This window comes from Glandiceps talaboti, chromosome 12, assembly GCF_964340395.1.
Source record: "Glandiceps talaboti chromosome 12, keGlaTala1.1, whole genome shotgun sequence".
Taxonomy (NCBI): Eukaryota; Metazoa; Hemichordata; class Enteropneusta; family Spengelidae; genus Glandiceps; species Glandiceps talaboti.
Window position 1 is genome coordinate 11,065,098 of NC_135560.1, and position 14,346 is coordinate 11,079,443.

Genomic DNA, 14,346 nt, shown 5'->3' on the forward strand with positions numbered 1-14,346 from the left:
ATGGGAAATGTTACACAAACGGAAGTGCTTTTTACACGTTGCTTGTCGTCTGCGAAGACCCAGTCTGTAGTCTGCCCAGTGCTCAAACACACACAAAATCCAGTGTAGCGGTGAAGAATTTTGTGTTCTTACTATCGTTTCGATGATGGATCATCTACTTAGCAGGTATTGTAGTTTTAAACAGGTGTATTACGATGTATTTTGGGATTTTGCTCTGATTTAACCAACATTTAGTTGACAATGATAGTACGAACTTCGGCGAAAGTCGTTGCCAATAATGCAACATATTCTAAAACTTGAAGTTGAAGTTGCAGTTATTATGTAATCATTTATATCAAAATTTTGTGATTTCAACTTCAAGGCGTTTGCCTAACTTCCAAAGTTATTTTGTAACAACAATTCAAAGTACAGAAATTATACACATACATTCTGAGAAATAGAAAAAAAAACACATCGAGAATAGGGACGTATTTAAAGTAAATGAGTGACCCAGATCACTAAGTTTGAGATAGTGACAAACAAATGACAAGGAACAAATATTTCCCCTCAATCTCTGTTCCAAAGCTAGTGTCCAAATGATGCCCAGTACGTGTAAGGAGCAACCGGGGCACAGAATGCAAGGTGCTCAATGGAGTTGCTCAACATACTGTAGTAGCGACCAACCACGACACATATGATAGTAAATAGAAGTTACATCCAGCATCACACAAATGAAAAGTGGATGTCTCAACAAAACTCAATTCAACAGAAAGGGTTTCAAGCACTATAACTATATAATTAGATTTTATCCTGTGAATAGAACAAGGTCAGTTTAGAGAGATATAAGCAAAATATAGTTTGTTCTCAGTCTGATATGAGGGCGTTTCAGAAATATGAAGCTGAGATATAGTTATTACACATGAATGGAACATTGCATGTGTTTCTAAAAGTTCAAGTATATGCATGAGTTTTCCTCATTACTCGTATTTTTGATTGCATAGTCCACCAAAGCCAATGAGAACTGTTACTCTGGATGGTACTCGACCAATTCTCAACCCTCTTGTATTTCAACAATCATGTGGTCCAGGTATTTCACCCTTGAGTTCAAGATCAAGTGATAACAGCAATTTTGTGAACCATGCACTAGCTTCAAATTCTGAAGAGATGTCCTGTATCTCTCAAGGTGAAGGTAAGAAGGCATGGAGGATAGTCTTAAATATAAAACAAAGATTTTAAACCATTTCTTTCTTTCTTACCCAAGTGACCAGGACTGTGACCTCACTATTCATTATATCTCTTAGCTACACTAGAAACAATACTTATATATTATTCCTCAATATTTGTCTTCATTCAGCTCAGGAAAATCTGAGTGACATAAGGGGCCTTGTCACTTTGAGTCAAAGATGTGAAGTTACAAAACCCATATGTAATGTCACAAGTATTTTCCAGCTTAATGAAGAAAAATATTGGATAATATGATTATACCCACACAAGTTTAATTTTAAGAAAAATTGAGTAATAACCCCCAATTTTGAACGTTTTGACTCAGACTATTTCAAGCACAGCAGAATCAGTGGTGTAGATATGCATTGTCATGGCATAGAGCAACCAGGGTATAAATTCCATATTTTCTGCTTGAGCATGTACAACTCGGCTTTCATACAATCTATGACTATAATAATATGTAAGGGTACATTATGATGTTCTACATTTATTTCTACATTTATTTCTTGTTTTCAGAACAATCAAGTCTTGTGTATGAGGGTGTGCTTGTAGATCAGTGTATTCAGAATGTTTTGAGTCTACCTGAAGAAGTTGGGGAAGTGGCCCAACAGAATCACAATTTGACAGTTGAAATCAACAAGCAGCAAGAAATTCTCAGCAGGGTGAAGGTCAGTTTAAATGTTTGTAATGAGATTTGTGAAAAGAATTAATTTACTTGTAAGTTGATGATCACATTGGTGATCAACTTACATGTGGAGTACACACTTACAAAACTTAGAGGATTGTCACACATGGCAGAGCCAAATTGTAATGGCATATTACTACTAGCTTCCTTTGCTACTGTTGGGGAGTCCCAGTGTGTGTGTGTGTGGGGGGGGTGGGGGTGGGGGGTGGGGGGGGGAGCTTGTGTGAGTCAGGTAAAAGCTGGATAACTTTCCATACATTGCACCATAATTTTGGTGGTGAACCCATGTAACACAGGAAATTTGGTAAAACCTACATTGATCACTATACCTTGGAATGCAATTTTGGTGAAGATAAGTTTTCTGAGTATATTTCAGCAACTTACATATCCTGCCATTAAAAAGCTCTGCTCTTCATAACATTGGAAAAGTTATAAATTTTTCAAACGTATACGTTTAAAGTATTCACTTACCTGCATACACAGGATGTAAACACTAATCAATGTTTAATACGCAAAATTCTATATTTCTAACATGGTCATTTGCCCATGTATTCATAAATTTTACTATGTTTATTTATTTGTCTTTTCTTCCACTATGTACTCCAGGAACAATTGCAGAGAGGTAAGCTTATTAATAATCTCAGTACTTGTAATGTAGTTTATTAGAAACAAACGAATGAAAATGTTTAGATAACCTTAACCATTTCCAGAAATTTGCTGAAAAATAAAAACTTTACAGTTATTTTTTGTTAGATAGTCTTATCTGAATATGTTACATGTAAGATATTTTCAGCCAGACTAATCACTATGTGTGTATGTTGTAATAGAAGCAATATGCATGTATATACCTGAGTAAAATTTCTCATGGTTGAGGGCTCTGACTCACTTACACAGTCACTTACTTATGGGATGACAATGATTTTTTACTGTAGTGAAGGAGCAAAAAGATGAACTCCAGCAAGAAGTCAACGGTGTAACCAGAACAATTTGTTTAGTGCAAGGTGATGTTGGGATCAAATCAAAAAGATGCGATCAGTTGCAAAAAGGTAATAAATCATAAGGACTATCTACCTTCAGGTTTTATCATTCATATTTGTTTTCTGTAATGTTCAGATTTATTTTAGGACAACAGAGGATGCTGTTGTACTGCTGTGTGCATGAAACATACCACATAGTTGTGTAATGCTATTGAAAGAATACAAATTGTATCAAAGATTTATTTAGGCCCATTATTATTCTGTACTTTTTCAGAAATTGAAACCTTGATTGTAGGAAATTCAAATATGAAAGCAAGAGTAATTGCTGAGAAGAAAAAGTTGGAGAAGGAAACCAAGTAAGCAAGCTGTTTACTAGACTGTCAACAGTCGTTCGTGCCTTTTTTTGCTACATTTCATCTAAATCAAAGTCGTTGCCTCGCTCCGTAGCACTGAATACTAATGCATACTGATAGGAACTGCAATTGCTGAAGGCACGAACTGTTTTTTTGAACAGAAAATATTGATTGTATACCCAGGTTGTTCAATTTCACAACAACCTGTCTCTACATCACTGTATCTGTGGTGCTCAAAATATAGCTCAAAACATTCAAATACTTTTCCCAGTTTTTCGTAAAGTAAGTTTGATGGGAGGTATAGTTGTACTACTTCCAAACAATATTTTCTTCATTCAGCCAGAAACTACTCCTGACCTAAGGGTTTGTCACTACTCATCTATCAACTTGTAATGACAAGGCCCCTCAGGTCACTTGTATTTATCGAAACAAAGAAAAATATTGGGGGAATAATATCTAATTATTGTCAGCATTTTCTGTCTTATTACATATATAATATAAATGCTAGGGGCATCTGACTCTACCATTTATGTCTTCTTTAAGCAATAAACTGAATAAATCACTTTGTGATGGTATACCCAGAGGTTTTGATGACATATGCATCAGTATGAACAAGCTAACATCATTCAAAAGTGCAGCTATAAATATGAGCAAAGAGATAATGATTTTACTTTGTATATGTAGGATGTATGAAGAATACATAATTAAGATGGAAGATCATGTGAAGATTGTGAATGAAGCGGAATCTACTTATCCTATCAATGTTGAATTATCAGAAGAACTCAAAAAAGTAGAAATACTTCGACAAGAAAGTTAGTGTTTTGAGTATTTCATCTTGTTTTCGCATATGTTCTTTTTCTACCATGCCAACTCATGATTGTTTTCTATGAAGATAATAAGCACTTAGGAGTCATGAATATTTATTTGAAGCTATTTAATATGCATGTGAATTGACTTCCACAAGACAATACATATCTATGATAAGGACTTACACTGAACAATAAATGAGAAACAAGTTTCAACTCAGTGTTTCACAGCAATCATGAGTAGCGTATGTGATGTAAAATCATGAAATGACTTGCCAGAACACAGTTTGCAAAAATACCTTTACTTCCAGGAGTGGCATTTCCCTTAGTTAGTTGTTAATGCACTTCAGCATAGCAATCACAAAGAAAGTAAATAGCCTTTCCTAAACATACATACCATCACCAATCTTATGTACATGTACATTGCCTTCCAGAAAGTCATTTAGAACTTCACCCTGAAGACAGTGAGAAAATCATGAATGGTACATATGAAAGGATACTTCACAGTGACATAAAGGGATTGAAAGTCAAACAGATTAGAATGGAAAGAGAAGCACGCACAAGAATGGAAAAGGTTAGCTCTTTTAACAATTGTAATGATGACAATTTCTTAAAGTTTTCAGGCAAGACTGAAGTATGCTAGGCGACATGCTGCATATTCCAGCATTTTTTGTAACCGAAACAAAAGGAAGGAGACAAGTAATATTAGGGTTAGGGATTTTATATTGATAAAATGATTGCTAGATGTGTTATTGAATGCAAAATAATTGTTATCGAATGGAATTCTTGGTCCAGTGTCCTCTGTTTTTCATTACATGATCAAACTAGCTCAGACAAATATTGCAGAAATGTACCTTTTTGGCAAATGTTTGTAAATTTTGCACTTGCAAGTTACAGAAATAACCCAGAATTTCAAAACCTGTAAAGAAAACTGACACTACCCCTAACTTGTCAACGTTCCATTTTATTCCCAGCTAAACTCAGAAAAGAATAGGCAAGCTCAGATCCGGCAAGATATTGACATTTTACATGTAAGTGTATTTCATTTGTAAATTCTAATTAAAATATGAACCACTGTATTTAAAAATAAAAGAAACTATTGAAGATGTGGAACATATTTACTGTAACAGTTGCATAGTTAGCAGTATAAATGGAAGCCATTCCAGGCATGTCAGTGAACAAAAAATAGCTTTAAAATGTATGGTGGTGTTATTTACTAGCAAAATGGTGCAGATACATGGGAAAATCTAAGAATGTGAGTGATGGTTGCAAGTTGACAGCACATCATTTCTTGCTACATATAAGAGAGTGAACAGCATGTAGCGGGGATATCTCATACCACCAAAATACTGTCTAAAATTGTATGGTGGTGTTATTTACTTGTTTGTCCGAAGCTGAAGCCTTTTCAGCTTTGTCAGTGTATGAAAGTATTTGTTTTAATGTTTATACAATTGTTAAGCAGATATAATTGTTATCTAGAAGCAAAGTGGTGTAGATAATATAAACATGTCAAAGGGAATGGGAAAAATAACTGCACTTTTAACATGGTTCTAACTTTGCAGCTATGTTTACATATATATAAGGAGCTTGAAGATATCAGTGGGGAAATTGTTTCCACAATGTTCCAAACAGTAGTCTCACCATGTTTAATTATTTTGCCATTGTTAACTTACGTCTCGATATGCTTTCTAGCTGAATTGCTCTGACATGGACTCATTGCATCTTGCTTAATCTATAATCCATAAGGTAATGACTTGTGCATTTAATTAATGTAGATTAATGTTTTTTTGAAGTTTGAGTATTTTAGCTCATACATGCATGGTGTATATGTTGATGTACATATTTGAAGTTTATATTCACTTGACATTTATCCCTTGTTAATGTAAGAAAAACAATTCTTTTCAATTGTTTAATCTCATTAGAAACGTAACCAAGCTCAGTTGACACGGCTTAAAAGACAAGTGAAGGAAGCCCATGTTAGGAATAGACAGTGGAATGAAGAAGCCTGTCAATTAGAGAGAAGTATTGCTGAGTTACGACAGCACATTGAAGAATAACATTTTGTTTGGTTTTCACTCCAGCTTCACTATTGATGTTTTCCCCCCTGAAGGTTAATAACTGTTAACAAGTTTTGACAGCTTCCTCTATAGAGACAAGTCTAGATCTGTTTATCAATTTTATAGCCCATACGTTTGACATGAACAGTCAAATTTCAGTCAAACCTGGCACATTATTAAATGATATTATAGTTCAGACATGCATATAACTTCCTTTTTACATTCTCATCAAATTTGTCATAAAGGCAGCCATATTGTTGTGAAACGTGTACTATTTGTACAGTAATAGTAATAATCATGATATTAGTTATTATATTGCTCTTTCCCACACTTTACAATCATTACTCCTGGCATGGACTTAAAGTGCCACGATGGACTTTAACAACTCCCTGGGAGCATAGAATCTGGAACTGTGATGCAGATTTGATTAAAGTGTGTAGTTCCTTATTATAAAATGAGAACTTTGTACCTGCATCATTAGACATACATACAATTTTTGCTAACTGAAATAGAACTACCACCTATGCATGTAGTGATAGTAACAATTACTGTATTCAATATTCATTCATTCATTCATTCATTCATTTCTTGGTTAATGTCAGACCTCTGTGCCATGCACGCACACTGCACATCATGCATTACTATAGGCACACATTAAAATAAGTTGACCGTCTGGGTTTTTTTAAACTCTAGTATGAGGTAAAATGTTATTGCTGGACCAAGAATTTTTGCTTACACAATGTTTGTGGAATCTGTTGTAGAAATCAGAAACCAAAAAACCTAAAGAGACTTAATTCAACTGTATAACCCAATTTTTCGTCTGTGTTTTCAGATACGTCTCTTCACCGGTATCATCATGTTTCACTTCGACTTTGACCTTCAAGGTCATATTTAAAAAAAAGAAAACATTTATCCATTAGACAGAAATAAAGTAATGAAGTGGAAGGGACATGTCTTCTATGAGGACTTGTTCCATCTAAATTGATATGTGTCATATTTTATGACAAAATAATTTAACATCACCACTGGCTCTCTCTACTTTGCTCAACAGCTTGGCATCTGAGTGAATCAAAATTCAATACAAAGAAAAACAACATTTTAGCATCTAGCAACATATCTGCTTCAATTCAGTGGGAACAAATAGAACAGTACATTGTCATAGAAGTATAGAAGGTATTGTGAAATGCTTTATACTTGGTTGTGTTTAGTGACTTTCATCTAACATGTAATTATTTTTGATACTGGAGACTTGCTTATGGTATCACAATAGCCACCACATAAGCAAACCTTTCAAATGGTGCATTGTATTGTGCGGTTTGCCTCCAGGCCATATAGTCATTAACATGCACCTGATAACTATATCTGTGACACCTGGGTTAACTTTATTGAGGGACTGGTCTGTTTCTTTGAGGGCTGGTCTGTTCCTGATTTGTTGTATAAATCCATTATATATATACATCCCAGACACCAACTGGTCTGTTTCTTCATCCTACAAAAATCAAGAACCCCTGTCCACCTCACATCCCTTCCCCATCACTAACTAACTGGATGACGTCTCCCAATTGTTTGGCGCTGCTTTCTCAAAATTAGCCATGTCACCTTCAAACTCATTATGGCCAATTTATCAGCAGACTATTGTAAGAGTTCAGCAGATGACTGCAGATGATATGTCGCTATTGTTTGAAGAAAGGGGGGGGGGGGGGTCGTAGGCACTTTAGTATTTCTTCAAAGGGCATTTCAATACAGAAGCAATCTAGAGCTTTGTTCGCTTCATGTAAATTGTGACAGTATTTGCATGACATGTACAATATCTGGACCGTGTCACTCCATGTAAATGTAATAATGAATATTATGTATATAAGGAATGGGAAAGGGGTTTGAACATTATCATGCTATTGTAATCGCATTGAACTGTTCTTCCATCACAACCGAAAAGACATTAACACCCCTAATACTTATTAAAACAGGTTCACCCCACACAAAGCCAAAACGGGGTCACGATACCCCTCTGACCAAAGGAACTGGTCAGTCCCTAAATATTGCATGTTCTTTAAAAAGTGCATTGATCTGAAGAAAAAGTTATCGATGGCACTTTAATAGTGCTTGTTTTGATATGCCTGAGGACATGTAACTGGCAGTAAGTATGCAGTCCATAGTGCCATTGTGTATTATACTTTCTTTCACCTATGCAAAGCTAATGGAAAAGTGCAAGCAAGCCTCGGACAACAATCGTCATACAGTGTAGATTTTACTTTTGTTTGTATCTTCTGTTGATACCACTTCTGTTTGGAAGGGCTTTAATGAATTTCTGATGGGAAGCACTCCGGCAATTTTCCTTCAAAATAAATCTTATGTTATGGAGTACTGTGAGAAAAGAACATTTCAACAACCTGTTGAATATTCATAAACTAATAATATGGTCAAAGAAATCAGGAAAACATTACATTCAAGTTTTTGACCATTCTCGCAAACCAGAGTACAGTCTTTCTGCTGACGCAACACTTGATAATCGCACTGGACGTCAGAGAGGCTAGTGGTTGAGACCTGTAAACAAAAACAAAATATAAAAACAAGAGTGAAAACTAACTGATGCGTAGCTTTGTAATTGTTAAAGAGCAATTTACAAACGTTTACTTTCTCGAAATTTTGTTTACTGTTGTTTAAGCACGGCACATTTATTTACTTCGTTTTACCCGTTTCATAATGTTTTCATGAAAAGAACTCTAATGAGATGAAAACAAAGTGATAGTTAGAGAGTTCACACAATATTTTCTAATGTTTCCATTGTTTCATATTAGTTATGTTCATTGAATTATATACAATATGTTGAAAGTAGTGAAAACTGTTCAGAAGTGCTTTGCACTCTGAACCAATGGTCGGTCATTGTGGAGTTGGACGTTATTGTCGTTGATGGCGTACTACCGAATTCACGGTCTTCGATTCTTGTGACGTGCTGTATTGATAAATGTAACAAATTTAAAGTACATGTGCAACGAAGGTTAGTGTTGTGGCGTGGTATTCAAATCAAGACCTCCTTATACCTCGTCGTTTAGGTATTGTATTGTTAAGTCACGCCCAAATTAGTCGATGGCAGTGCCAGTAGTGTTAACAATAGAACACCTGCAAACACTATAACATAGCAGGTGGGGTCTTGTTTTCTTCACTAACTTAATCAGTCAATCGATTAAATAATGATTATAAGTGTCTCACCGCCTTTATTACCTGTCAAAAAGCAGTTTTCACGTTCTCCCGGTACAAAAAGTTCACGCCATGGATTTAGTACTCATTTAAATGCTGTGCAAATATTAGGCATTTCCCTCAAAGAATATATTACTGAAACTAAATAACTAAACCGTGTCATTGAATGAAATCGTTTGACTAAGACCGTCCCTTGGGTCTAGCCAAGCAGAGAAACGACGGTGTTTTATACACATACACGTATGGTTTTTCGTGACCTTTGCGACCTTCCAAGCTTTCGTTGCTAGGATGTGCATTGTTCTTCAAGAACAGAGAGTTGGTAGGAAAGAAGAAGGTACACATGACTGCCCACAATTGCAAAACACCAAAATACCTGGCGGCTTGATATGTATTTCACTCACTACTGGGTATCATAAATGAGCACTTGTTGTACGAAAACTGTTGACTTCTGATTGGTAGCCCGGTTTAAACAGTACTTTAAATTAAACACCGGTCTTTAATATGTTTTCCACCACGACACGTCAACTTGTTGAATGGTCTCCTATCGCAAATGTACATACTTATGCGATATCAGGATTGAGACCTTGAGAGACACCATAATCACAGAATGGACGAAACAATCAGATTACCCACTCCAGTCCATTGTGACAACGGCTCAAATAGAAAGGTAATATCCATATTTATTGAATTATTATGTACTAGTGCGTGCATGTGATTATGTGTTTTGACGTAGTCCCTCTTTTGGGTAATTTTGACCAGTTTAAAGAAAAGACCAACATGTAGATGAGCTCTATTGTTTTTTAGGATCCCAGTTAGCAGATAAAGTCATATATAATCACCCCCGATAGCCCACATACCAAAACGTTATTACCAGTGCCTGTGGTAACACCTGCTTTTGAACTTTGCTCGAACTTTATTCCGTTTTTCTAACGTAATCACAAATCATTTTAGTGTGGAGTTTGGACACCCATTTACTGTAGTTTATCAACGCAGTATCTAGGTTGCACGTAAGTAGTTAAAAAAAATAGTGACGTTTTTTTTGACTATTTTAACCGACTTCTGATGCCCCCCACACTTTGTGCATTCGGTTGCAAAACGCTTGTCGATAATCACCAACAAGCTTGTATTTCAACAGTTCTTCAACAGACCATGTCATGGCTTCGTGGCGTTGAAGTGTTTGACTTGCACGTAATGAAATACAAAAACGTGTATACAAGAATACAGTCTGAAGACACGGCTACTGTGTAAACGTAACTTTTCAATGTACAGACACAGACTAAACAAACCAATATCTGTTTCAGACACCATTCTTTATGGGATTTTTTTTTTTAATTTTTCGTCTGTGTTTTCAATTTACAGGTTAAAGAGCGGCTAAAAGCAAGAAGAAGGTTGTTGACAAGTATGAGTATTGACCCACCACCCCAAGTAAACACAGGGGTCACAGCACCATTCGGTCTACCCCCACAGAATAAGCGACTCAAGGGAAACGTACATAGGGTGAGCGTACGATCAAATGAATTAAGTTCAATTGCCCGGCCATTGTTACCGACGTTTTCCGTGGATCGGACCAACAAAGTCGAAGAAAATGCCATTCAGGTTAACGCGATAGCACCTGTTTGTAATCTACATGACAGCGAAATGTACATTACGTCGTCAATCTAATCTCCCCCTTCAACAATCAGTAGGTGTCGTCAGTTCAGTCTGTTCTTAGATACGAGATACACTACTAATTGAAACGCTTCTCTGTAGCAACGGTTGCATTTCTCGCATTCAAAACATGCCAAGATTACTAAGCCTTATCAACGTGGTTTACTGCTTAGTAATCTATGCCTCTAGATACTCACTCAAAAGTCGAAAGCACACTAAACAATTCGCAATTAATCCTTTCGGAAGTCTAGGATGGCCCAAAAGTATTCTGTTTGAAATTGTTGACATACATCAAATAGTACCTACAGCACAGCAAAATTCCATTGTAATACATCATTTTTTATCCCGGGGAGGTACTAAATTCTAAACGCTCCCCAGAAATATCTCGAGTATACACTCTGCACTATACTTGCTGAGCTTTGCTTATGATTTACACACATCATATCACATTAGGCGCGCGCACGCGCACACACACATGTCCGTATAGCTTGTACGTATATGACTTGTTATTGTCATAGAAACGCTTGGCTATCTGTCAATCTTGCTCCGTCTATGTAGCGATATGCATGTAAAATTGTATGTTATTATCTAACACCACAGTAGATGTCACTGTCAGAGTGGTCTGCGCTTACATGTAAAGCCAGTGTCAGTGGAAATGTATACAGATGTCAAGTTATTTCATAATATCAGATGATTGAACATGAAATTACCTTTGTAACCCTTTAAAAGCCGACATCCTATTTTAGAATGTAATTACACAGACATACTAGAAACCAAGTCCTTTTTAAGGGTTACTGTTATATTTACATTAATTTTGTGCATAACTATACAAATATGTACATGAAATTACTTTTTAAAAAATTCCATGAAACTATCCCATTCTAGTTCTTGTTAAATATAGTACGATACAATTCTGGCTGTTGGGTAGAAATATTTTCAGGGGTGTACTTTGTGAAGTTTTGAAGAATAGAATACGTCATCTTAATTTAACTCGTAGTAATTATGTCAAAGTCGAGCATGGAATATTCCATCTTTTTGACGTCATCGTGATTATATGAGTCATGCGTGGAATACATTTTCTTGACGTCACCGTAATTATATACCAAAGTCATGTATGGAATGCGTCATCCGTTTTGACATTATCGTAATTACAACATAATCATTCATGGAATACACCAACTTACGTCATTGTAATAAGGCTAGTGAAAGTAGCTTGTAAAGCTTTTCAACAGGGCAATATGCTTGACTGTGAAAACACAGTCTGTTCAATTCGTTCCAAGGCTACACAGTTTCTATAGCCAAATATAGCGTTTCAAACTGTCGCTGTTGTCAACTCTGAATACGGAGACAATATTTCAAAAGTTCACACATCTACTTTAAATGTAGCAAGGCCACCTCAATAGCTGTAATCTAAATTCAATTTCAGACGCAGCAACTACTGAAATTAAAAGAATCTAGCTGGAAAGAGTGGTATAATTCAAATCCATTGGACTGGAAAGGAAAGCAAACAGACACCGAGAAACAGTTTATACCAATTACTACTAAAGTTAATTTTGCTTTGTCAAGATCCGTTGACGCCGAAAGAAGCAGTAGTATTCCACCTCTTAAGAAACGCGGAAGACTGCACACTTTGTCGCTTCAGGAAGACGAAGAAAAGGTAATCACTGAATTCGAAAAGACGGGCGAAAAAGCCGATCATGCAAAGAACCGCCGAGGGAAGGTTTCTTCTCTTCCACCGATAAAGTCTCATGACTACTACTCAAAAGAAAATAAACCTCTAACAAAACTGAACACCCACTCAAATAGTGACGTTAAGACAAACAGTGCCTTTCAGGCACAAGAACTACTGAGAACGAAAGAACCTGCTGCAGATGGCCATGGCCGAGTGCAACCTTGTGGTTATGATCATGACCGCAAGCGACCAGTTAATTTGAGGAACATGGATAAACCTGAAATGAAGCCAGGAGTCGCATACAGGTATAAACTGGCTCCAGTGATTAAGGATACCCACTGGAAGAACCAAAATTATTATAGAAATAGAAATGAACAGTTAGCCCATGCGTTACACGTAAGAAGTTCTGAACTGATACCATGGGGGCGGCCTACTAGTAACGAGATTAATAGAGGTAGCGAAACCGACCTTTCTCGTAGACAAGCAAACTTGCTACCCATGAACCGTAGAGAGTAATACAACGCCCATGTTTGTAATCTTTTCTAATGAGATCAAGAAAGTCATGAATTCTGTTCCACTATGAGATACTCATAAGATGTGGTGGGGTTGCCACATACGTACTATGTATAGGGTATGGTGGGATGGCCACCTACATATTCAGTTGTTTACTTTCTTTCCCTGGCTTATTAAATATGTAAAGAGTAATTTCTAGTCTTCTGTTCAGACTGAATAGTCACTCTCTTTATCGGCTGACCAAAGATACCGCCCATTCTACCAAATCCCCAATCTAAATGAAAACATTTGTAACTTTACAATTACCAAGGTATCAGTTACACTGACACTTTACCTTGCATGGTAAGTTTTATAATCGTATGCTGATAAGTTGTAAGGGTGCCATCAGTCCGTAAGGAGATTGATGTCAATATTCAGTCGGAAGAGAAGACAAGAAGCTGCTCTATACATATGAAGTAAGCCTGGGAAAGAAAGTAAAGAACAGAAAAAACATTTTTATTTCACCACCACAAAAAAAAAACATTGACCACTTGCTCGCTGCTCCCAGTGATTGTGCGTGTATGTATGATGTATATGTGGGGTGGTCTCATTGTACACTGATATGTATGATATGTTGGTAGAGAATTATAGGCCTACACCATTTGTTCACTCCAGGGTTCAATATCAGTGAAATTGTCTTTATGTTAATATCAGTAATATGATATATAATAATGTATATTTCATATAGTCTTGTCACATATTCATATGCCATTAGTATATTGAAATAAACCAAGTTGAATCTAGATCTATCTCACAGATCAGGAAAAGTCTACTGTGATATTTGTCTAATTACTTATTGGTTGGTTTCACGGGTTTGTATTCTGAAAGGAGCACCATTAACAATGCATTTCTAGAACTAGCTCTGGCCTTTTCCCTTCAAATAATATAAAATACACGACAACTCCCACCTTGATTACACTCTATAATCACCATAACGATAACCATGATAATGGGTAAACATCGTAAACAGAATAATTTTGGTCGAGTAATGCTTTCGTGAGAGTGTGCTATGACATCAGTAAATATACGTGTAAAAGCCTCCGTTTTTCCGGCGGTTACAATGTTTACTTACCGGATTGAATTTCACCTTGTAGACCCACGCTTCTTATAAACATACTAAGCAATTTTTGTACTCAATTACTAGTGATGATGATATGAAGAATGGTCTTTTTAAAATTCATGTAACATATCTTACA

General features: G+C 36.2%; 2 protein-coding genes across 2 annotated transcripts; both read left to right on the forward strand.

The window, feature by feature from the left end:
- Positions 1-145: 145 nt before the first annotated feature.
- Positions 146-6,207, forward strand: LOC144442914 (coiled-coil domain-containing protein 122-like). Its single transcript, XM_078132288.1, has 9 exons — positions 146-165; positions 981-1,168; positions 1,720-1,887; positions 2,821-2,934; positions 3,140-3,221; positions 3,903-4,030; positions 4,459-4,598; positions 4,999-5,055; positions 5,947-6,207. Exons 1-9 carry the CDS (start codon positions 146-148, stop codon positions 6,079-6,081), a joined length of 1,032 nt encoding a protein of 343 aa, XP_077988414.1. The 3' UTR covers positions 6,082-6,207.
- A 4,459-nt stretch (positions 6,208-10,666) lies between these two features.
- On the forward strand, positions 10,667-13,119 carry LOC144443903 (uncharacterized). The gene is made up of 2 exons (XM_078133507.1): positions 10,667-10,776; positions 12,353-13,119. The coding sequence occupies exons 1-2, from the start codon at positions 10,681-10,683 to the stop codon at positions 13,112-13,114; spliced, it is 858 nt and encodes a 285-aa protein (XP_077989633.1). The 5' UTR covers positions 10,667-10,680; the 3' UTR covers positions 13,115-13,119.
- Positions 13,120-14,346: the final 1,227 nt, after the last annotated feature.

What these genes read in the sequence shown, in the direction of transcription:
- LOC144442914 (XM_078132288.1), top strand. Translation starts at nt 146, where the DNA reads ATGGATCATCTACTTAGCAG. An exon ending in ATGGATCATCTACTTAGCAG is followed by an intron (nt 166 to 980) that starts GTATTGTAGTTT and finishes TTGATTGCATAG; the next exon opens with TCCACCAAAGCCAATGAGAA. An exon ending in CACGCACAAGAATGGAAAAG is followed by an intron (nt 4,599 to 4,998) that starts GTTAGCTCTTTT and finishes TTTTATTCCCAG; the next exon opens with CTAAACTCAGAAAAGAATAG.
- LOC144443903 (XM_078133507.1), top strand. Translation starts at nt 10,681, where the DNA reads ATGAGTATTGACCCACCACCCCAAGTAAACACAGGGGTCACAGCACCA. An exon ending in TCAAGGGAAACGTACATAGG is followed by an intron (nt 10,777 to 12,352) that starts GTGAGCGTACGA and finishes ATTCAATTTCAG; the next exon opens with ACGCAGCAACTACTGAAATT.